This window comes from Coregonus lavaretus (genome assembly GCF_964263955.1).
Source record: "Coregonus lavaretus genome assembly, chromosome: 2".
Taxonomy (NCBI): Eukaryota; Metazoa; Chordata; class Actinopteri; order Salmoniformes; family Salmonidae; genus Coregonus; species Coregonus lavaretus.
The window spans coordinates 85,469,548-85,494,800 of NC_139989.1; the positions used below are offsets into that span (position 1 = coordinate 85,469,548).

At 44.3% G+C, this 25,253-nt stretch overlaps 1 protein-coding gene and 1 pseudogene across 2 annotated transcripts in view; both read left to right on the forward strand.

The window, feature by feature from the left end:
* Positions 1–17,334, forward strand: part of LOC311141291 (NLR family CARD domain-containing protein 3-like) — a 31,833-nt pseudogene extending 14,499 nt beyond the window's left edge. The window contains exon 6 of the transcript in view: positions 16,803–17,334. The product of the transcript in view is annotated as an NLR family CARD domain-containing protein 3-like (transcript). The remainder of the gene's footprint in view (positions 1–16,802) is intronic.
* Positions 8,700–12,915, forward strand: LOC311099500 (NLR family CARD domain-containing protein 3-like; the record flags this gene model as incomplete). The annotated part of the gene is made up of 3 exons (XM_084140202.1): positions 8,700–10,177; positions 10,469–10,642; positions 12,891–12,915. The coding sequence occupies exons 1-3, from the start codon at positions 8,796–8,798 to the stop codon at positions 12,913–12,915; spliced, it is 1,581 nt and encodes a 526-aa protein (XP_083996328.1). The 5' UTR covers positions 8,700–8,795.
* Positions 17,335–25,253: the final 7,919 nt, after the last annotated feature.

Consider the following 25,253-nt stretch of genomic DNA (forward strand, 5'->3'; position numbering starts at 1 on the left):
TTTGGGTAGGAGGTATATACACTGTTAAATTAATAGTACTAACAATGCATTGAGATGATGATCTGTAGTTATTCTCAGGATGAGGAAGGTCATAATAGAATTATGGATATTTATACTGTATGTTAATACAAGTGTACATTCTGACACTTGTAATGGGTGCCAAAGTTGAGGGTTTTAATTTTGAGTGATAGGACCAAGTGAATCAATAAGAATTGTCATTCTAAATTTGGTTGAGATAAGTAATTTGGTTTTGATTATAATTTATAAGATGACTGAGTGATTTAAGTAAATAATTAGTACATATTAGTAACTAAAGATGTTGAAACTATTTTCAACATGAAGGGTATTGCTTGTACAATTGCGAGATAACTGTCGTAAATAGATATTATGGTTAAAACAGCGATACCTTATTGTAATGTCTTAGGATACAATTATATGATTTATTTCGAGTAGAAACTTTTGAATCTTACTGGTTGAAACATGTAAGTTAATGTAAGGATTGTGACTGATATCATCAACATGTTGATTATTAAGTTAACGTATTCACATATTAGTCACTATATACATTTGAAGTATTGGGAGGTATTGATAGGTGACTATGTATTCCCAAGGAGGGAGGTATTGATATGGATGTTTAGAGTGGTACATATCTATGTTGCTAGGCAACAACTTAATTGGTTCCTATAATGGGGTTTTGGTATTTGTGACATAGGAATGTATATGCTATTTCCATTTGATCTGACCTTTGGGTTGAATTCCTCAATCATAACTAGTCCAGGGCTGTACTGATTCATCAGTGACTGAAACCAGAGTGTTATCCTGTGTATCTCTCCTCAGGCATATTATGGGACCAGAGTGTTATCCTGTGTATCTCTCCTCAGGCATATTATGGGACCAGAGTGTTATCCTGTGTATCTCTCCTCAGGCATATTATGGGACCAGAGTGTTATCCTGTGTATCTCTCCTCAGGCATATTATGGGACCAGAGTGTTATCCTGTGTATCTCTCCTCAGGCATATTATGGGACCAGAGTGTTATCCTGTGTATCTCTCCTCAGGCATATTATGGGACCAGAGTCAGGGTTGAACAGAGTTGAACATTGTACCTATTAACAGTCTTGGATTGTCAAGCAATTGGGTCTGAAATGTCACTCATTGGACACTATGCAATTGATAATGGCATAGCATTGGATGCTATTACAGTAGATAAAGGGGGAATGTATGTGATTATAGGGGGAGATGCATGTTGGACATATTGGCCATCAGAATAGGAAGGTATTGGGAATTTAACTAAAGCTATGGGAAATATTAGAGACATATAGGAAGGTATTAAGAGTATGAATAGAGATGCAAAGATTGTGGGGGAATATGGTAATTTGAATGCTGTTCAATAGGAACATGATAATTCAATAGGAACATGGATGGCAAGACAGAAGATATTTTTATTGGGATATATTCATTTGACTATATTATAATCTCCATGTAACTTACACATTGTCATGAATCAATGTATTTTCTGGAATGATGTCAGGAGGTTAAGAATTCATTTGTATGTTTGGTTTGTTTGGTTCAAGTAATGTTATATCTGTGGCATTTCACTTACAACATCAACATAATGAAAAGGGTGGATTGATATAACGACTTTTGATAAAGGATTTATTAATGTATGTAAAATCATTAGCTGTATGTGAGGGACAGAGGAGGAGGATACGCCATGTGTTATTGATGTCACGGGTGAATGATCACTAATCTTAGAAGGAGTACGTGATGGAATGGCCTGGCTAGGGTGCCACACGATACCATGTATGGGGATACTATTGTGGGATAGAAGTAGCTCGGAGAGCATTATATATACTGAGAGGTTTTCTATGGAATTCATTCATATGACAAGAGGCTAAGCCCGTACAGCTTGTCATTGAATCCAGTACTGAATTAAATAAAGATGAATCAACTCTCCATCTGTGTCCCATATTCTCTTACATCCTGAAGTACTCCATACCAGAGAAACTCCTCATAACAATGGGAAATGCCATTTGGAAGATGAACTGTTGTTTTTACTTAACTATCACAATAATAAATATAATGTTAGTGTCACGGATCCCCCCGGTACTGCTGCTCATTCCGTTCACCAGCTCCGGAGGTCTACATCACCGGCTTTCTAGGCACCACTGACATGGATCATTACCACCAACCCCAGACTGTCTTGTCTCATTACCACACCTGGTTCCCATTCCCCCTGATTAGTATGTGTATATATGGGCCCTCTGTTCCCCATTGTCCTTGTCCATTATTGTCCCATGTCCGTTGGTCTGGTGAGTACATTGTATTACAGTTTTACATACCGAGTATTGTGCATTCTCGTCCCGTGTAGAGGTTACACCTCCCTCTGTGTTTGGGTTACATCCCTTTTGTATTTATATAAATGTGTTTGTGTTGGGTGGAGTAAATAAAACCCCTAATACCCACAAAGCACCAGTCTCAACGTCAACAGTGAAGAGGCGACTCCGGGATACTGACCATCTTAATCTTTTCTTTTTATTGGCCAGTCTGAGATATGGCTTTTTCTTTGCAACTCTGCGTAGAAGGTCAGCATCCCGGAGTCGCCTCTTCACTGTTGACATTGAGACTGGTGTTTTGCGGGTACTATTTCATGAAGCTGCCAGTTGAGGACCTGTGAGGCGTCTGTTTCTCAAACTAGACACTCTAATGTATTTTGTCCTCTTGCTCAGTTGTGGACCGGGGCCTCCCACTCCTCTTTCTATTCTGGTTAGAGCCAGTTTGCACTGTTCTGTGAAGGTAGTAGTACACAGCGTTGTACGAGATCTTCAGTTTCTTTGGCAATTTCTCGCATGGAATACCCTTCATTTCTCAGAACAAGAATAGACTGATGAGTTTCAGAAGAAAGTTATTTGTTTCTGGCCATTTTGAGCCTGTAATCGAACCCACTATTGCTGATGCTCCAGATACTCAACTAGTCTCAAGAAGGCCAGTTGTATTGCTTCTTTAACCAGCACAACAGTTTTCAGCTGTGCTAACATAATTGCAAAAGGGTTTTCTAATGATCAATTTGTCAGCTTCCTGCTTCTCCTGTTTGTCTCCTGGCCTCTAAAGGTCAGCTGTGTTCCCCTCTGCCTTTGTTCTTCCTCATGTGTCCTCATTAGTTTGATCCAGGTCACCTGTGCCTTGTTTTCCCTTTAGTATTTTAGCTGTGTGTTTTCCCCTTGTTTCTCACTTGGTTATTGCGTCCTGACTATGTGTCTCCTGCTTTGTCCCACCGTGTCAGTCCTAGTAAGTTGTTCGAAGTTATCTTTAGTTTGTTTTTCTCCCCTCGTGGAGTTGTTTTGTTTTGCCTCCTGTTTTGGAACATTAAATCTACTTGCCTGGAGTATTGCCTTGGGTGTTTCATTTGGGTCCTACAACTTCTCCTCTGTGGCTAAGGGGTAGTACCCCCAGCTCTACACATCTGAGACCGGAGTTCTAGCCCGGCTTGTGACAGAATAACCAAGTCAATCATGGACCCAGAAACACTCAGTTCCCAGGACCTGTTGGCGGTGATCACTCGACATGAGGCTTCTTTCCAGCGCCATGAAGCCGTTCTCAGCCGACAAGAGGAGCTGATGGCTAGTCATTCTCAACTCTTGGCCGAAATGATGAGTGCCCTTCGCCAGCTCTTTGAACGCCTCCCTGGTCCTCTCCCTTCCCCCAGGTCACCCCCCAGTGACGACAGGCCTTCTCGGTTGGCGGAGCCCCGACTACCACCTCCCAAGCCCTTTTCTGGGGATCCAAGCTCTTGCCAGGGTTTCCTCACCCAATGCTCCCTCACCTTCGAGCTCCAACCCTCAAGTTTTCCCACAGACCGTTCCAAGATTGCCTACATCATTACCCTTCTTTCAGAAAGGGCGCTCGCCTGGGCTTCTGCGGTGTGGCAGTCCCAGGAGGCCTGTTGTGACTCCCACGCTGCATTTGTAGAAGAGTTCAAGCGGGTGTTCGATCATCCTGTCAGTGGGCGGGAGGCTTCCAAGCGCCTACTGTCTCTCCGTCAGGGCTCCCGAAGCACGGCAGATTTTGCCATTGATTTCCGGACCATAGCAGCAAGGAGCGGATGGAATGATGAAGCGCTGAGGGTCTGCTTTCAGGGAGGGTTATCTGAGCCCCTTCAAGATGAGTTAGCCACCCGAGAACCAGCTGGAGATCTCGAGTCCCTCATAGCCTTGGCCATCCGCCTGGACAATCGTCTAAGAGAGCGGAGAACGGCTCGCCGTCAGGTGTCTCAGTCCCAAGTTCCTCTGAGCAGCTCTGTTTCTCCTGTTTGGACTCCGTCATTCAGAGCTGCCCCGGCTCCTGAACTGCCCCAGGATTCCCCGGAGAGCATGCAGTTAGGCCGTTCCAGGCTTTCTCCCAACGAAAGGGAACGTCGCATGAGGGAGCGTCGGTGCCTCTACTGCGGGGTTGCCGGCCACTTCCGCTCCACTTGCCCCGAGCTTTCGGGAAACGCCTGTCCCCGCCCAGCTACAGGAGGGTTGTGATGGGGAAAATTAGAGCTCCTCCTACTAACGCGGTCCTAGCTATTCCAGCCACTCTGTCCTGGGAGGGCCACCAGCATCGGGTCCAGGCTATGATCGATTCCGGTGCCGCAGGTGATTTTATGGATGTAACCTTGGCGAAGGAACTTAAGATCCCTACCCAACTACTTCCTCAACCCCAGGCAGTTACAGCCTTAGATGGCAGACCTCTGGAACCAGGAAAGGTTACTGAGGCGACTCAGTCCCTGCGACTTACCATCTCTCAACACCAGCAGGAGGAGACCTTCTATCTCATTGACTCTCCCGAGTATCCTATTATCCTGGGTCACCCTTGGCTATGCAGACATAATCCCCAGATCGACTGGCCTACTGGCACTATTCTAAGCTGGGGTCCCACTTGCCAACTCACCTGCATGCTTCAGAGTCCCTCAGCCCCTAGTACCCAATTTCAAGAGTCTGTTGACGTCTCCCGAGTCCCCAGTGTTTACCATCGGTTCAAGGCAGTGTTCAGCAAGGCCCGGGCTACTGCCTTACCGCCTCATCGCACGTATGACTGTGCCATTGATCTACTCCCTGGGTGCTGCCCTCCTAGAGGTCGGATCTTTTCCTTGTCCTCCCCCGAGCACGCAGCTATGGACACCTACATTAAGGAGTCCTTGGCAGCCGGCCTCATCTTTGCCTCTACTTCCCCGGCTGGGGCGGGCTTCTTTTTTGTTGAAAAGAAAGACGGGGGTCTTAGGCCTTGTATTGATTACCGGGGACTCAACAAGATCACGGTTCGGAATCGATACCCCCTTCCTCTCATGGCCACTGCTTTTGAGCTGCTTCAAGGGGCTTCCATTTTTACTAAGCTGGATCTCCGCAATGCTTACCATCTCGTGCGGATCCGGCCAGGAGACGAATGGAAGACGGCGTTCAACACGCCCACGGGGCACTATGAATATCGGGTGATGCCGTTCGGGCTCACCAATGCCCCCGCAGTATTCCAAGCCCTGATTAATGATGTTCTCCGGGATATGCTTAATCTGTTCGTCTTCGTGTACCTGGACGATATCCTCATCTTCTCGAGGTCACTGAAGGAGCATGAGGGGCATGTTAGCCGGGTTCTCCAGAGGCTCCTTGACAATCACCTCTACGTTAAGCCTGAGAAGTGTGAATTTCATGTTTCTCAGACTCAGTTTCTCGGGTTTATTGTCACTCCCGGGCACCTAGAGATGGATCCCAAGAAGGTCAAGGCGGTCCACGATTGGCCCACACCTGCCACGGTCAAGGAGGTTCAACGGTTCATTGGCTTTTCTAACTTCTATCGGAAGTTCATCAAGAATTTCAGCTCGGTGGTAGCCCCCTTGACGACGCTTACCAAGGGAGGAGGGACCAAGATTCACTGGGGTCCGGAAGCAGCAGGGGCCTTCGAGGATCTCAAGCGCCGCTTCACTTCTGCTCCGATTCTGGTGACCCCTGACCCAGAAAGACCTTTCGTGGTGGAGGTGGACGCCTCAGAAGTGGGGGTAGGAGCCGTCCTGTCACAGAGGGGTGCGGATGGGAGATTACACCCTTGTGCCTTCATGTCTCGCCGCCTGTCTGAGGCCGAGCGCAACTACCACGTGGGGGATCTAGAGTTGCTTGCGGTAAAACTGGCCTTGGAGGAGTGGCGCCATTGGCTTGAGGGGGCTCAGCACCCTTTCCAGGTTCTCACAGACCACAAGAACCTGGAATATCTCCAACAGGCTAAGCGGATGAACCCTCGGCAAGCACGATGGTCTCTTTTCTTTAATCGATTCCAGTTCCTCCTGACTTACCGACCTGGCACCAAGAACGTCAAGCCGGATGCTCTGTCTCGAGTCTACTCTCCCGAGGTACAAGAGAAGCCCTTGGCATCGATTATTCCGAGGTCTAGGATCGTCGCACCTCTTCAGTGGGAACTAGAAAGAGGGGTACGAGAAGCTCTTGTCCAGGAGCCCGATCCAGGCGGTGGTCCTGCCGGTCGCCTGTACGTTCCTCTCTCTGTTCGGGCCCGCGTCTTGCAGTGGGGTCATGAGTCGCCCTTGACATGCCATCCAGGCAGTGCTCGCACACTGGAGTTCCTCCGACGGCGGTTTTGGTGGCCGTCCATCAAGAAGGACGTGCAGGTCTATGTTGAGGCCTGCCCTGTGTGCAACCAGGGAAAGTCGACACGCCAGCGACCCCAGGGACTGCTCCATCCCTTACCTGTTCCTCGAAGGCCATGGTCACACCTTTCTCTGGACTTTGTTACGGGACTTCCTCTATCCCAGGGCAACACCGTCATCCTAGTGGTGGTAGACCGGTTCTCTAAGGCTGCCCGGTTTATCCCCCTGCCCAAGCTGCCCTCGGCTAAGGAGACTGCTGAGCTCCTCATGAACCATGTCTTCCGGATATTTGGTATTCCCCTGGATGTGGTCTCTGACCGAGATCCCCAATTCTCGTCCCGGTTTTGGGGGGCCTTCTGCAGGCTTGTTGGGGCCACAGCCAGCCTATCGTCGGGGTTCCATCCAGAGTCTAATGGCCAAACAGAACGGATTAATCAGGATCTGGAGACCACCCTGCGGTGTATGGCGGCCAGTAATCCCACGTCTTGGGCCACCTATATCATTTGGGCTGAATATGCCCACAACACCCTCCAGTCCTCAGCCACCGGATTGTCCCCATTCGAATGCCAGTTCGGTTACAACCCTCCATTATTTCCAGAGGAGGAGGCGCAGGTTGGTGTTCCCTCGGCCCAGCGCTTTGTCCAACGCTGTAGGCGGACCTGGAAGAAGGCCAGGCGTGCCCTCCTTCGGACCTCCCAGAGATACCAAAGTCAGGCTAATCGCCACCGCCGGACGGCCCCTAGTTTCCGAGCTGGTCAGAGAGTTTGGTTGGCCACTAAGAACCTGCCCCTCCGGGTCGAATCCAAGAAGCTTTCCCAGAGATACATCGGCCCTTTCCGCATTGCTAGAAAGGTTAACCCTGTGTCTTATCGTTTGGTTCTCCCTCGCTCCCTTCGTATTAACCCCACTTTCCATGTTTCACTTATTAAACCTGTCTTGTCTTCTCCCTTTGCCCCCCCACGCAGACCCCCGCCACCTCCCAGGATTATTGACGGCCAGCCAGCCTACACAGTCCGCCGGATACTGGACTCCCGGAGGGTCCAGAACTCTCTGCAGTATCTGGTGGACTGGGAGGGCTACGGGCCAGAGGAGCGCTCCTGGGTTCCAGCCAGGGACATCCTGGATCCAGGGTTGGTCCGAGATTTTCGCACCCTGAGGCCAGGGTGTTCTGGAAGGAACGTCAGGAGTCGTTCCTAGAGGAGGGGGTCCTGTCAGCTTCCTGCTTCTCCTGTTCGTCTCCTGGCCTCTAGAGGTCAGCTGTGTTCCCCTCTGCCTTTGTTCTTCCTCATGTGTCCTCATTAGTTTGATCCAGGTCACCTGTGCCTTGTTTTCCCTTTAGTATTTTAGCTGTGTGTTTTCCCCTTGTTTCTCACTTGGTTATTGCGTCCTGACTATGTATCTCCTGCTTTGTCCCACCGTGTCAGTCCTAGTAAGTTGTTCGAAGTTATCTTTAGTTTGTTTTTCTCCCCTCGTGGAGTTGTTTTGTTTTGCCTCCTGTTTTGGAACATTAAATCTACTTGCCTGGAGTATTGCCTTGGGTGTTTCATTTGGGTCCTACAACATCTCCTCTGTGGCTAAGGGGTAGTACCCCCAGCTCTACACATCTGAGACCGGAGTTCTAGCCCGGCTTGTGACAGAAAACATTTACAGATTTATACAGACAGTAAAGAGAATAAATTATTATAATTTAAACTTTATAAGACAGTCTTACAATACTGTAGGCATTAATATCTTCTGTGTTATGTCTAGATTCAGATGAGCGTGCTGTGATTCTTCAACGTGAACTCAAATCTAATCTAAAGAAGAAGTTTCAATGTGTATTTGAGGGGATCGCTAAACAAGGAAACCCAACACTTCTCAATAAGATCTACACAGAGCTCTACATCACAGAGGGTGGAACAGGAGAGGTCAATAATGAACATGAGCTGAGACAGATTGAGACAACAACCAGGAAACAAGCAAGACCAGAGACTGCAATCAAATGTAACGACATCTTCAAACCCTTAACTGGACAAGACAAACTTATCAGAACTGTGCTGACAAAGGGAGTCGCTGGCATTGGAAAAACAGTCTCTGTGCAGAAGTTCATTCTGGACTGGGCTGAAGGAAAAGCAAATCAGGATGTCCAATTTGTATTTTCATTCCCTTTTCGGGAGCTGAATTTGATGAACTGGGAAAAACACACTTTGATTGAACTTCTCAATCACTTCTCAATGGAAACCAAAGAATCAAGAATCTCCAACTACGACAAGTACAAAGTTCTGTTCATCTTTGATGGTCTGGATGAGTGCCGACTGCCCCTAGACTTCCAGAAGAACAAGATCTGTTGTGACGTCACAGAGTCAACCTCAATGGATGTTCTGCTGACAAATCTCATCAAGGGAAATCTGCTTCCCTCTGCTCTCCTCTGGATAACTACCCGACCTGCAGCAGCCAATAAGATCCCTTCAGTGTGTGTTGACCAGGTGACAGAGGTGCGAGGGTTCAATGACCCACAGAAGGAGGAGTACTTCAGGAAGAGATTTAGTAATCAGGACCTGGCCAGCAGAATCATCTCACACATAAAGACATCAAGGAGCCTCCACATCATGTGCCACATTCCAGTCTTCTGTTGGATATCTGCAACAGTCCTTGAACACATGCTGAAACATAAGACAGAAGAGATGCCCAAGACTCTGACTGAGATGTACTCACACCTTGTGGAGTTTCATACCAAACAGAAGAATGAAAAGTATATTGGGAAAGAAGAAACGGGTCCACACTGGAATAAAGAGAGCATTCTGTCACTGGGAAAACTGGCTTTTCAACAGCTTGTGAATGGCAATCTGATTTTCTATGAAGAAGACCTGAAAGAGGCTGGCATTGATGTCAATGAAGCCTCAGTGTACTCAGGATTGTGCACACAGATCTTTAAAGAGGAATGTGGCCTGTACCAGGACAAGGTGTACTGCTTCGTGCATCTGAGCATTCAGGAGTTTCTGGCTGCTGTATATGTGTTCCTCTCATTCATCAACAACAATGAGAATCTAATTGATGAACATCAATCAATGGCCAGCAACATTTTTGCGCTGTTCAGAGAGAAGCCTGCAGTTACTTTCTACAAGAGTGCTGTGGATAAAGCCTTACAAAGTGAGACAGGAAACCTGGACCTTTTCCTCCGCTTCCTTCTGGGCCTCTCACTGGAGTCCAATCAGAAGCACTTACGAGGTCTACTGACAAAGACAAGAAGCAGCTCACAGAGCCATGAAGAAACAGTCAAGTACATCAAGGAGAAGATCAGGGAGAATCCCTCTCCAGAGAGGTGCATCAATCTGTTCCACTGTCTGAATGAACTGAATGACCATTCTCTAGTGGAGGAGATCCAAAGCTACCTGAGATCAGGAAGTCTCTCAGAAGAAGAACTGTCACCTGCACAGTGGTCAGCTCTGGTCTTTGTGTTGCTGACTTCAGAAAAGGAGCTGGATGTGTTTGACCTGAAGAAATACTCCAGATCAGAGAAAGGTCTTCTGAGGCTGCTGCCAGTGGTCAAAGCCTCCAGAGCTGCTCTGTGAGTATATAAAATGACATTTAAGTACTAATCATCAGGAAGAAATATTCAGTTTAGAGAAATATATATATTATAATATGTATATAATATATTATATTATATTGAAAAACTTACTGAATCAGTGCATTGGTGTTCACATTAGTATAACAATATGACCATACAATTCTAGGATACAGAAGATGAATCTATATGTTGTTTGAGAGAATACACCAAATGCATCTGCCATTGTCCTTCTACACTACTGGTGTTAAATTAACTGTGTTTGTGAAATCATGATGATCTCTCTGTCAGGCTGTCAGGCTGTGGAGTCACAGAGAAAGGCTGTGCTTCTCTGGTCTCAGCTCTGAAGTCAAACCCCTCACACCTGAGAGAGCTGGACCTGAGGTACAATCACCCAGGAGACTCAGGAGTCAGACTGCTCTCTGCTGGACTGGAGGATCCACACTGCAGACTGGAGACTCTGAGGTCAGTATTCCTGTATCACTCAATGAACACACATACACTGGACACACACTTGACACACACGCACACTGGACACACACACACACACACACACACACACTGGACACACACACACACATACACACACTGGACACACACACACACACACAGGACACACGCACATGACACACACACACACACACACACACAAAGATTAATTTAGTAGTGTTTAGAAATATGTTATCTACTGTTAATAATGATACATTAATTCATTTATATACAGTACCAGTCAAAAGTTTGGACACACCTACTCACTCAAGGTTTTTTTCTTTATTTTTAAAATGTTTTACATTGTAAAATAATAGTGAAGACATTAAAACTATGAAATAACACATATGGAATCATGTAGTAACCAAAAAAGTGTTAAACAAATGAAAATATATTATATATTTGAATTTTTTTCAAATAGCCACCCTTTGTCTTGATGACAGCTTTGCACACTCTTGGCATTCTCTCAACCAGCTTCACCTGGAATGCTTTTCCAACAGTCTTGAAGGAGTTCCCACATATGCTGAGCACTTGTTGGCTGCTTTTCCTTCACTCTGCCGTCCAACTCATCCCAAACCATCTCAATTGGGTTGAGGTCGGGTGATTGTGGAGACCAGGTCATCTGATGCAGCACTCCATCACTCTCCTTCTTGGTAAAATAGCCCTTACACAGCCTGGAGGTGTGTTGGGTCATTGTCCTGTTGAAAAACAAATGATACTCCCACTAAGCCCAAACCAGATGGGATGGTGTATCGCTGCAGAATGCTGTGGTAGCCATGCTGGTTAAGTGTTCCTTGAATTCTAAATAAATCACAGACAGTGTCACCAGCAAAGCACCCCCACACCATAACACCTCCTCCTCCATGCTTTACGGTGGGAACTACACATGCCGAGATCATCCGTTCACCCACACCGCTTCTCACAAAGACACGGCGGTATTTGCAGCAATTCGACCATGAAGGCCTGATTCACACAGTCTCCTCTGAACAGTTCATGTTGAGATGTGTCTGTGACTTGAACTCTGTGAATAATTTATTTGGGCTGCAATTTCTGAGGCTGGTAACTCTAATGAACTTATCCTCTGCAGCAGAGGTAACTCTGGGTCTTCCATTCCTGTGGCAGTCCTCATGAGAGCCAGTTTCATCATAGAGCTTGATGGTTTTTGTGACTGCACTTGAAGAAACGTTCAAAGTTCTTGAAATGTTCCGTATTGACTGGCCGTCATGTCTTAAAGTAATGATGGACTGTCGTTTCTCTTTGCTTATTTGAGCTGTTCTTGCCATAATATGGACTTGGTCTTTTACCAAATAGGGCTATCTTCTGTATACCCCCCCTACCTTGTCACAACACAACTGATTGGCTCAAACGCATTAAGAAGGAAAGAAATTCCACAAATTAACTTTTAAGAAGGCACACCAGTTAGTTGAAATGCATTCCAGATGACTACCTCATGAAGCTGGTTGAGAGAATGCCAAGAGTGTGCAAAGCTGTCATCAAGGCAAAGGGTGGCTAATTGAAGAATCTCAAATATACAATATATTTTGATTAATTTAACACTTCTTTGGTTACTACATGATTCCATATGTGTTATTTCATAGTTTTGATGTCTTCACTATTATTCTACAATGTAAAAAATAGTAAAAATAAAGAAAAACCCTTGAATGAGTTGGTGTGTCCAAACTTTTGACTGGTACTGTATATATACATATATGAATAGATATGGCAGGTTTCAGGACACTGATGTATCTGAAATTGTTGAAAGAATATATTTTCACACCAAAGAATAGCAGTGTGGTTTTAATATGATTTTACTCTTGCAGGCTGTCAGGCTGTCTAGTCACAGAGGAAGGCTGTGCTTCTCTGGTCTCAGCTCTGAAGTCAAACCCCTCACACCTGAGAGAGCTGGATCTGAGTAACAATGACCTGAAGGATTCAGGAGTGAAGCTGCTCTCTGCTGGACTGGGGAATCCCCACTGTAAACTGGAGACTCTGAGGTCAGTATTCCTGTAGTTGGTCAACAAGTGATAACTGTTCACCAGATCCACATGTGTTTACCAGGCACACATAGTCCACACCATATGTGTTTGGACAGTGAAGCTTACAGTTTTACATTTGGTGCTATGCTCCAGCATTTTGGATTTGAGATAAAATATTTCATATTCGGTGACAGTATATAATGTCACCTTTTATTTGAGGTTCTTCATACATCTGTTTTACTGTTTAGATACGAAAGCACTTTATGTATGTAGTTCTCTCATTTGAAAAAGTCGTAATTATTTGGACTAATTAATTTAGTCTAAAGTTTAGTATTTGGTCCCATATTCCTTACCTGCAGTGATTACATCAAGCTTGTGATTCTACAAACTTGTTGAATACATTTGCAGTTTGTCTTGGTTCTGTTTTGGATGATGTTTTTCCCAATAGAAACTGAATGGTGAATAATGTCCTGTCATTTTGGAGTCACTTCACTTGTATTGTCAGTAAGAATAGAAGATGTTTCTGAACACTTCTACATTCATGTGGATGAGACTATGATTATGAATAATCATGAATGAATCGTGAATGATGATGAATGAGAAAGTTACAGAGGCACAAAGATCATACCCCCTCTGTTATTGGTAATGGTGAGAGGTTAGCATGTTTTGTTGTAGCCTCTGTAACTTTCTCACTCATTATTATTCATGATTCATTCATGATTTTTCTTAATCATGTCATCATCAGGATTCATTTAGTAGTGTTTAGAAACATGTTAATTACTCACTTAAACAGAAAATTACTCCAGTCATCATCCACCATTCAGTTACTATCGGGCAAAACATAACCCAAAACACAACCAAAAAAAACTGCAAATGCAACCAACGAGTTTACAACCAAATACTCAACTTTTGACTACTTTAATACACTATAAGTGAATTGGTCAGAATACTTATGACTTATTCAAATGGGGGACTAGATACATAAAGTGCTTTCATTTCTAAACGGTGAAACAGATATGTATTAAAATACCCTCAAATAAAAGGTGACATTATATACCGTCACCTCATATGAAACATTTGATCTCAAATCCAAAATGTTGGAGTATAGAGCCAAATTTAAAATGTTAGCTTTCCTGTCAAAATAGATATACTGTGGACTGTATACTCAATACAATCTAAATCTGATACCTCACTGTCTGTCTTTTGACTGATACTGCTTTTTAAACTGCTCTGGTCAGTCTACTCAAATATTCGTACTATACATTTTTCTCTCTACACACAATATTATGATTTGTTCTAATAATGATATATATATGGCAGGTTTCAGGACACTGGTATAAATGAAAATGTTGAAAAAATATACTGCCACTATTTTCACCACCAAAGAATAGCAGTGTGGTTTTAATATGATTTGACTCTTTGCAGGCTGTCAGGCTGTCTAGTCACAGAGGAAGGCTGTGCTTCTCTGGTCTCAGCTCTGAAGTCAAACCCCTCACACCTGAGAGAGCTGGTTCTGAGTAACAATGACCTGAAGGATTCAGGAGTGAAGCTGCTCTCTGCTGGACTGGAGAATCCCCACTGTAAACTGGAGACTCTGAGGTCAGTATTCCTGTAGTTGGTCAACAAGTGATAACTGTTCACCAGATCCACATGTGTTTACCAGGCACACATAGTCCATACCATATGTGTTTGGACAGTGAAGCTTACAGTTTTACATTTGGTGCTATGCTCCAGCATTTTGGATTTGGGATAAAATGTTTCATATTAGGCGACAGTATATAATGTCACCTTTTATTTGAGGATATTTTCATACATATCTGTGTTACTGTTTAGAAATGAAAGCACTTTATGTATCTAGTTCTCCCATTTGAAAAAGTTATAATAATTTGGACATATTCACTTGCACTTAAATGCATTTGCAGTTTGTTTTGGTTCACACACACTGGACACACACACACACACTTGACACACACTGGACACACACGCACACACATTTGACACACACACACACTGGACACTCACACAACCTGGACACACACACACACACACTGGACACACACTTACACACTGGACACACACACACACACGCTGGACACACAAATAACCTGGACACACACACTGGACACACACACACTGGACACACAAACACACACACTAGGATTAATTTAGTCAAAAGTTTAGTATTTGGTCCCATATTCCTTACCTGCAGTGATTACATCAAGCTTGTGATTCTACAAACTTGTTGAATACATTTGCAGTTTGTCTTGGTTGTGTTTTGGATTATGTTTTTCCCAATAGAAACTGAATGGTGAATAATGTCCTGTCATTTTGGAGTCACTTCACTTGTATTGTCAGTAAGAATAGAAGATGTTTCTGAACACTTCTACATTCATGTGGATGCTACCATGATTATGAATAATCATGAATGAATCGTGAATGATGATGAATGAGAAAGTTACAGAGGAACAAGGATCATACCCCCTCTGTTATTGGTAATGGGGAGAGGTTAGCATGTTTTGTTGTAGCCTCTGTAACTTTCTCACTCATTATTATTCATGATTCATTCATAATTTTTCTTCATCATGGCATCATCAGGATTAATTTAGTAGTGTTTAGAAACATGTTATCTACTCACTTAGACAGAAAATTACTCCAGTCATCATCCACCATTCAGTTACTATTGGGCAAAACATAACCCAAAACACAACCAAAACAAACTGCAAATGCAACCAACGAGTTTACAACCAAATACTAAACTTTTGACTACTTTAATACACTATAAGTCAAATGGTCAGAATACTTATGACTTCTTCAAATCGGGGGACTAGATACATAAAGTGCTTTCATTTCTAAACGGTGAAACAGATATGTATGAAAATACCCTCAAATAAAAGGTGACATTATATACTGTCACCTCATATGAAACATTTGATCTCAAATCCAAAATGCTGAAGTACAGAGCCACATTTTAAATGTTATCTTCACTGTCAAAATAGATATGGTGTGGACTGTATACTCAATACAATCTAAATCTGATACCTCTATGTCTGTCTTTTGACTGATACTGCTTTTTAAACTGGTCTGGTCAGTCTACTCAAATATTTGTACTATACATGTTTCTCTCTACAAGCAATATTATGATAATTTCTAATAATGATACATCCATTTATGAATAGATATGTCAGGGTACAGGACACTGATATATCTGAATATGTTGAAAAAATATACTGCCACTATTTTCACCACCAAAGAATATCAGTGTGGTTTTAATATGATTTGACTCTTTGCAGGCTGTCACGCTGTCTGGTCACAGTGGAAGGCTGTGCTTCTCTGGTCTCATCTCTGAAGTCAAACCCCTCACACCTGAGAGAGCTGGACCTGAGCTACAATCACCCAGGAGACTCAGGAGTCAGACTGCTCTCTGCTGGACTGGAGGATCCACACTGCAGACTGGAGAAACTCAAGTATGTAGAGGGTTTATGTCAATGTTCATATCAGACATGTTGGAGTTATCAGGCTAGTTAAGACAAACATTCTGACCACCACGTGGACTAAGTTATATAAAGACTGTGTGTGTGTGTCCAGTGTGTGTGTGTGTGTGTGTGTGTATGTGTGTGTGTGTCCAGTGCGTGGGTCCTGTGTGTGTGTGTGTGTGTGTGTGTGAGTTCAGGTGTATCCCTCAATGACTGTCTGTTCTTCTGCTTACCGCTACAGTGTGGAACATGGTGGAGAGAACACAATGAAACCTGGACTTAGAAAATGTGAGTGTTGACTGCTGTGAAGAATATGACTAAGAATAAGTCTTAATTCAAGTGAAGTCAAAGTCAAAGACCACCATCATTACTTACTTGGTCATATTAAATATCAGCTGTAGTTCTACAGAAGCACAAATCAGGGACACCAAAGTTTACAAAGAGTTGCTTTGACAATGTGTGTGTATGTGTGTGTGTGTGTGTGTGTGTGTGTGTAATGAATGGGAATAAGTGTGTTTTATATTACCATACAGTATAACATATGATCATTGAACAAATCTCAAGTTACCTTAACTTCTCCTTTTGATACCTAGAAACATCTACATTAAATGAATTAGTGAAAAGTGAGTTAACATTCTAATGTGAATGATGATGATTTCTAATATTGTGTCTGGTTTCATCCATCAGATGTCTGTGATCTCACACTGGACCTAAACACAGTAAACAGACGCCTCTCTCTGTCTGAGGAGAACAGAAAGGTGACACGTACGACAGAGAATCAGCCGTATCCTGATCACCCAGAGAGATTTGAGGACAAGGAACAGGTGCTGTGTAGAGAGGGTCTGACTGGGCGCTGTTACTGGGAGGTAGAGTGGAGTGGGTTAGGGGCTGATATAGGAGTGACATATAAAGGAATCAGCAGGAGAGGAGAGGGTAGTGACTGTATTATTGGACGCAATGACAAGTCCTGGAGTCTGCTCTGCTCTTACAACCTTTACTCTGCCTGTCACAATAATAAGTCCACTACCATAGACGTCCCCTCCTCCAGCCCCCACAGAGTAGGAGTGTATCTGGACTGGCCAGCCGGCACTCTGTCCTTCTACAGAGTCTCCTCTGACACACTGACCCACCTGAACACATTCCACTCCACATTCACTGAGCCCCTCTATCCAGGGTTTAGGGTTCATGATTACTCCTCAGTGTCCCTGTAAATAATAACCATGGTAACACTGATACACACACACACACTGGACACACACTGTACACACACACAAACACACACACACTGGACAAACACACACACACACACACACACTGGACACACACACTGGACACACTCACACTGGACACACACACACACACACACACTGGATACACACACACACCTGACACACACACACACACACATACACTGGACACACACACACATACACACACACACACACACACACACACACACACTGAACACACACACTGGACACACACAAACACACACACACACACACAAACACACACACTGGACACACACACATACACACACACACACACACACACAAACACACACACTGGACACACACAAATACACACACACACACACACTGGACAAACACACACACTGGACACACTCACACTGGACATACACACACACACACACTGAACACACACACTGGACACACACACACACACACACCGGACACACACACACACACACACTAGACAAACACACACACTGGACAAACACACACACTGGACACACTCACACTGTACACACACACAAACACACACACACACACACACATTGCACACACACACTGGATACACACACACTGGACACACTCACACACTGGACACACACACACACTGTACACACACACAAACACACACACACACACACACACTGGACAAACATACACACACACTGGACACACACAAAAAAAACACACACACACACACACTGGACAAACACACACACTGGACACAAACACTGGACACACACACTGGACAAACACACACAAACACACACACTGGACACACACACACTGGACACACTCACACTGGACACACACACACACACACACACACACCGGGGACACACACACACTGGACACACACAAACACACTGGGAACACAAACACACAAACACACTAAACACACACACACACACACTGTACACACACACACACACACACACTGTACACACACACACACACACTGAACACACACACTGGACACACACAAACACACACACACACACACACACTGGACACAAACACACACACACACACACACACACACACACACACACACACACACTGGACAAACACAAACACTGGACAAACACACACACTGGACACACACACACTGGACACACACACACACTGGACACACTCACACACTGGACACACTCACACACTGGATACACACACACACTGGACACACACACACACACACACACACACTGTACACACTGAATACACACACACTGGACACACACACACTGGACACACTGGACACACTCACACACTGGACACACACACACACTGGACACACACACACACACACACACACACACACACACACTGTACACACACACACACACACACTGAACACACACACTGGACACAGACGCACACTGGACACACAAACACTGTACACACACACACACACACCGAACACACACACACACACTGGACACACACAAACACACACACACTGGACAAACACACACACTGGAAACACACACGTTGGACACACACACACGCAGGACAAACACACACATACAAACACACCGGACACACACACACACACTGGCCACATTTCCATGTGTTGTATTTTGATGAAAGGAAATCCCATATAGCCTACTGGACAGGACTTTGCTATGGCATCTTCTGTTTGGGTGTCTCAGGTCAGGTCTGAGCCATGATCAGAATATGTCTCTGTGTCTATTTCCAGCCCTGCCATTTCTACCTGTCCTGATCTAGTGTTTCACCCCTGACCTCCTCACACCGTCTCACTGTCCATGTCTGCTTTTAGCTCCCACCTCTACTTCACTGTGTTGTAATGGACCTTATGCTTGTTATGTCACCTCTGTAACCAGTTATCAAACATACTGACCTTTCTGACCCTATCCCATGGCCCTACTTTCTACAACTGAACATTTAAATTCCTCTGAGTTTTGTTTAGTGTCCATTTACTTATCTATGTATTTGTTGTATATTGGGGTTGTGCTGCAGAGCATCATGGGGGTTTGTATGTGTTGAGATGATCACGTTCCAGATAAATGGTTGAACTGATTCCTGTCTCCTGTCTCATCACTATTGAATTGTTGTACAGACGTGGTTATGAAACCAACGAGACATAACAAAAGATTGGCGATGAGTAAGTCTGAATCTACAGGAACTATTCTGTCTGGAAGAAGTGGGTTTTTACAACTGTTTAAAACTGTTATTTTCTGTGGTACAGTCTAGGCTAATGTTAGCACAGTGTATTGCTAGCAGAGGCAAGTGCATAATCGAGCTAGCTAAGAAAGAGAGTTAACCAGTGGTGTAAAGTACTTAACTAAAAATACTTTAAAGTACTACTTAAGTAGTTTTTTGGGTATCTGTACTTTACTATTTATAGTTTTGACTACTTTTACTTTTATTTTCTTTAGGAATGTAGTGAAGTAATGTACTTTTTACTCCATACATTTTCCCCTGACACCCAAAAGTACTTGTTACATTTTGAATGCTTAGCAGGACAGGAAATGGTCCAATTCACATACTTATCAAGAGAACATCCCTACTGCCTCTGATCTGGGGGACTCACTAAACACAAATGCTTTGTTTGTAAATTGTCTGAGTGTTGGAGTTTGCCTCTGGCTGAACGTACATTTTAAAAACAAGGAAATCGTCTGGTTTGCTTTATGTAAGGAATTTGAAATGATTTATACTTGTACTTTTACTTTTGATAGTTTAGTATATTTTAGCAATTACATTTACTTTTGATACTTAAGTATATTTAAAACCAAATACTTTTAGACTTTTACTCAAGTAGTATTTTACTGGGTGACTTTCACTTTTACTTGAGTCATTTTCTATTAAGGTATCTTTTAATTTTACTCAAGTATGACAATTGGGTACTTTTTCCACCACTGGAGTTAACATCGTCATGGACGGCAGACATGGACTGGAGACGGACATCGCATAACTTAGTCCAAGTGGTGGTCAGAATGTTTGTCTTAACTAGCCTGATAACTCCAACATGTCTGATATGAACATTGACATAAACCCTCTACATACTTGAGTTTCTGCAGTGTGGATCCTCCAGTCCAGCAGAGAGCAGTCTGACTCCTGAGTCTCCTGGGTGATTGTAGCTCAGGTCCAGCTCTCTCAGGTGTGAGGGGTTTGACTTCAGAGCTGAGACCAGAGAAGCACAGCCTTCCTCTGTGACTAGACAGCCTGACAGCCTGCAAAGAGTCAAATCATATTAAAACCACACTGCTATTCTTTGGTGGGGAAGATATTGGCAGTATATTTTTCAACATTTTCAGTTAAATCAGTGTCCTGAAACCTGCTCTATCTATTCATAAATGGATGTATCATTATTAGAAATGACAAATTATCAAAGTATTGCTTGTAGAGAGAAAAATGTATAGTCCAAATATTTGAGTAGACTGACCAGAGCAGTTTAAAAAAGCATTATCAGTCCAAGACAGACAGTGAGGTATCAGATTTAGATTGTATTGAGTATACAGTCCACACCATATCTACAGTGCATTCAAAAAGTATTCAGACCCCTTGACTTTTTCCACATTTTGTTAAGTTACAGCCTTATTCTAAAATAGATTAAATTAGTTATTTTTCCCCATCAATTTACACACAATACCCCATAATGACAAAGTGAAAACAGGTTTTTAGACATGTTTGCAAATATATAGAAATACCTTATTTACAGAAGTTTTCAGACCCTTTGCTATGAGATTTGAAATTGAGCTCATGTGCATCCTGTTTCCGTTGATCATCCCTGAGATTGTCCGTAGAGCTCCGAGACAGGATTGTGCCGAGGGGAAGGGTACCAAAAAATTTCTGCAGCATTGAAGGTCCCCAAGAACACAGTGGCCTCCATCATTCTTAAATGGAATAAGTTTGGAACCACCAAGATTCTTCCTAGAGCTTGCCGCCCGGCCAAACTGAGCAATCGGGGGAGAAGGGCCTTGGTCAGGGAGGTGACCAAGAACCCGATGGTCACTCTGACAGAGCTCCAGAGTTCCTCTGTGGATATGGGAGAACCTTACAGAAGGACATCTCTGCAGCACTCCACCAATCAGGTCTTTATGGTAGAGTGGCCAGACGGAAGCCACTCCTCAGTAAAAGGCACATGACAGCCCACTTGGAATTTGCCAAAAGGCACCTAAAGACTCTCAGACCATGAGAAACAAGATTCTCTGGTCTGATGAAACCAAGATTGATCTCTTTGGCCTGAATGCCAAGCGTCACGTCTGGAGGAAACCTGGCACCATCCCTACGGTGAAACATGGTGGTGGCAGCATGCTGTGGGGATGTTTTTTAGTGGCAGGGACTGGGAGACTAGTCAGGATCGAGGGAAAGATGAACAGAGCAAAGTACAGAGAGATCCTTAATGAAAACCTGCTCCAGAGCGCTCTGGACCTCAGACTGGGGTGAAGGTTCACCTTCCAACAGGACAATGAGCCTAAGCACACAACCAAGACAACACAGGAGTTCTAAAAACCCATAACTTTGTCATTATGGGAAGTTGTGTGTAGATTGATGAGGGAAAAAAACAGTTTAATCAATTTTAGAATAAGGCTTTAACGTAACAAAATGTGGAAAAAGTCAAGGGGTCTGAATACTTTCCGAAAGCACTGTGTAACTATACACTATATATACAGCAGTATATGGACACCCTTTCAAATTAGTGGATTTGGATATTTCAGCCACACCGGTTGCTGACAGGTGTATAAAATCGAGCACACAGCCATGCAATCTCCATAGACACTAAACGGTCCCGTTCTGTGAGCTTGTGTGGCCTACAACTTCACAATTCGTCGGCCAGTCTGCACAGCGTGCTATCGACCCAGCGTGCTATCGACCCATAGCTTATTGGACTTTCTGCCAGAATCACTGGACCCTAGCGCCGGATCATCACAACCAGCTAGCTAGCTGCAACCTGTTGTTGGCTGATTACCATTACCATTGCTCTATAGCAAGCACCAGTTAGCCTTGAGCTAGCCTGCTAGCTCCCTGCTAGCTGTGCTGAAGCACCAATTTGAACTGCTCTCGGACTCACATATTGCTGTTCACTGGACCTTATGATCACTCAGCTGCACAGCTGATGCCTGCTGGACTGTTCCTTTACACGGTACTCTGTCCTGTTTATTCTGTTTAGTCTTAGCCCAAACGTTATCGCTATTTCCAGTTGTGTCTTAGCTCTCTCTAATAACACGTGACTGCTTTATGCCTCTCTCCCATGTCAATTATGCCTTGCCTATTGCTGTTTGGGTTAGTTCTTATTATACAATTTCAATGTAGAACCCCTAGTCCCTCTCAAACTGTCTCATATAGTTCCTTTGTTCCTCCCCCCATACACGCCGAGACCGGCTCAATCGATGCCTCCAATGACGCTATCTCTTTCATTGTTACCCAACGCTTAGGATTACCTGAACTGTACTCATATCCTTCCATATCCTTTTCTGTACATAATGCCCTGAATCTTTTCTACAACGCCCGGAAATCTGCCCCCTTTATTCTATGTACCCAACGCACTAGAAGACCAGTTCTTAAAGCCTTTAGTCGTATCCTTATTCTAGTCCTCCTCTGTTCCTCTGGTGATGTAGAAGCTAACCCAGGCCCTGCAGCCCCCAGTATCACTCCTACTCCCCAGGAGCTATCATTTTTTGACTTCTGTAACCGTAAAAGTCTTGGTTTTCTGCACATAAATATCAGAAGCCTCCTTCCTAAGTTTGAGTTATTCACTGCGTTAGCACACTCCGCCAACCCTGATGTTCTAGCAGTGTCTGAATCCTGGCTTAGGAAGGCCACCAAAAATTCTGAAATTTCCATCCCCAACTATAACATTTTCCGTCTAGATAGAACTGCCAAAGGGGGTGGAGTTGCAATCTACTGTAGAGATAGCCTGCAGAGCTCCATCATACTATCCAGGTCTGTGCCCAAACAGTTTGAGCTTTTACTTCTAAAAATCCACCTTTCCAGAAATAAATCTCTCACTGTTGCCGCTTGCTACAGACCCCCCTCAGCCCCCAGCTGTGCCCTGGACACCATATGTGAATTGATTGCCCCCCATCTATCCTCAGAGTTTGTACTGCTTGGTGACCTAAATTGGGATATGCTTAATACCCCAGCCATCCTACAATCCAAGCTAGATGCCCTCAACCTCACGCAAATTATCAACGAACCTACCAGGTACAACCCTAAATCCGTAAACATGGGTACCCTCATAGATATCATCCTGACTAACTTACCCTCTAAATACACCTCCGCTGTCTTCAACCAGGATCCGTAACGGGTCCGCGGTCAAACGACCACCCCTCATCACTGTCAAACGCTCCCAAAAACACTTCAGCGAGCAGGCCTTCCTAATTGACCTGGCCCAGGTATCCTGGATGGATATAGATCTCATTCCGTCAGTAGAGGATGCCTGGTTGTTCTTTAAAAGTAATTTCCTCTCAATCTTAAATAGACATGCCCCATTCAAAAAATACAGAACTAAGAACAGATATAGCCCCTGGTTCTCCTCAGACTTGACTGCCCTTGACCAGCACAAAAACATCCTGTGGCGTACTGCATTAGCATCAAATAGCCCCCGTGATATGCAACTTTTCAGGGAAGTTAGGAACCAATATACACAAGCAGTCAGGAAAGCAAAGGCTAACTTTTTCAAACAGAAATTTGCATCCTGTAGCACTAACTCCAAAAAGTTTTGGGACACTGTAAAGTCCATGGAAAATAAGAGCACTTCCTCCCAGCTGTCCACTGCACTGAGGCTAGGAAACACTATCACCACAGATAAATCTACAATAATCGAGAATTTCAACAAGCATTTTGCTACGGCTGGCCATGCTTTCCACCTGGCTACCACTACCCCGGCCACCAGCTCTGCAACCTCCGCTGCAACTTGCCCATGCCCCCCCCGCTTCTCTTTCACACAAATCCAGACAGCTGATGTTCTAAAAGAGCTGCAAAATCTGGACCCCTACAAATCATCTGGACTAGACAATCTGGACCCTTTCTTTCTAAAACTAGCCGCCGAAATTGTCGCAACCCCTATTACTAGCCTATTCAACCTCTCTTTCGTAACGTCTGAGATCCCCAGAGATTGGAAAGCTGCCGCGGTCATCCCCCTCTTCAAAGGGGGTGACACTCTAGATCCAAACTGTTACAGACCCATATCCATCCTGCCCTGCCTTTCAAAAGTTTTTGAAAGCCAAGTCAACAAACAGATCACCAACCATTTCGAATCCCACCGTACCTTCTCCGCTATGCAATCCGGTTTCCGAGCTGGTCATGGGTGCACTTCAGCCACGCTCAAGGTCCTAAATGATATTATAACCACGATCGATAATAGACAGTACTGTGCAGCCGTTTTCATTGACCTGGCCAAGGCTTTCGACTCTGTCAACCACCGCATTCTTATTGGCAGACTAAATAGCCTTGGTTTCTCAAATGACTGCCTCGCCTGGTTCACCAACTACTTCTCAGATAGAGTTCAATGTGTCAAATCGGAGGGCCTGTTGTCTGGACCTATGGCAGTCTCTATGGGGGTGCCACAGGGTTCAATTCTTGGGCCAACTCTTTTCTCTGTGTATATCAATGACGTCGCTCTTGCTGCTGGTGACTCTCAGATCCACCTCTACGCAGACGACACCATTTTGTATACATCTGGCCCTTCATTGGACACTGTGTTAACAAACCTCCAAACGAGCTTCAATTCCATACAACACTCCTTCAGTAGCCTCCAACTGCTCTTAAACACTAGTAAAACTAAATGCATGCTCTTCAACCGAACGCTGATTGCACCCGCCCACCCGACTAGAATCACTACTCTAGACGGGTCTGACCTAGAGTACGTGGACAACTACAAATATCTAGGTGTCTGGTTAGACTGTAAACTCTCCTTCCA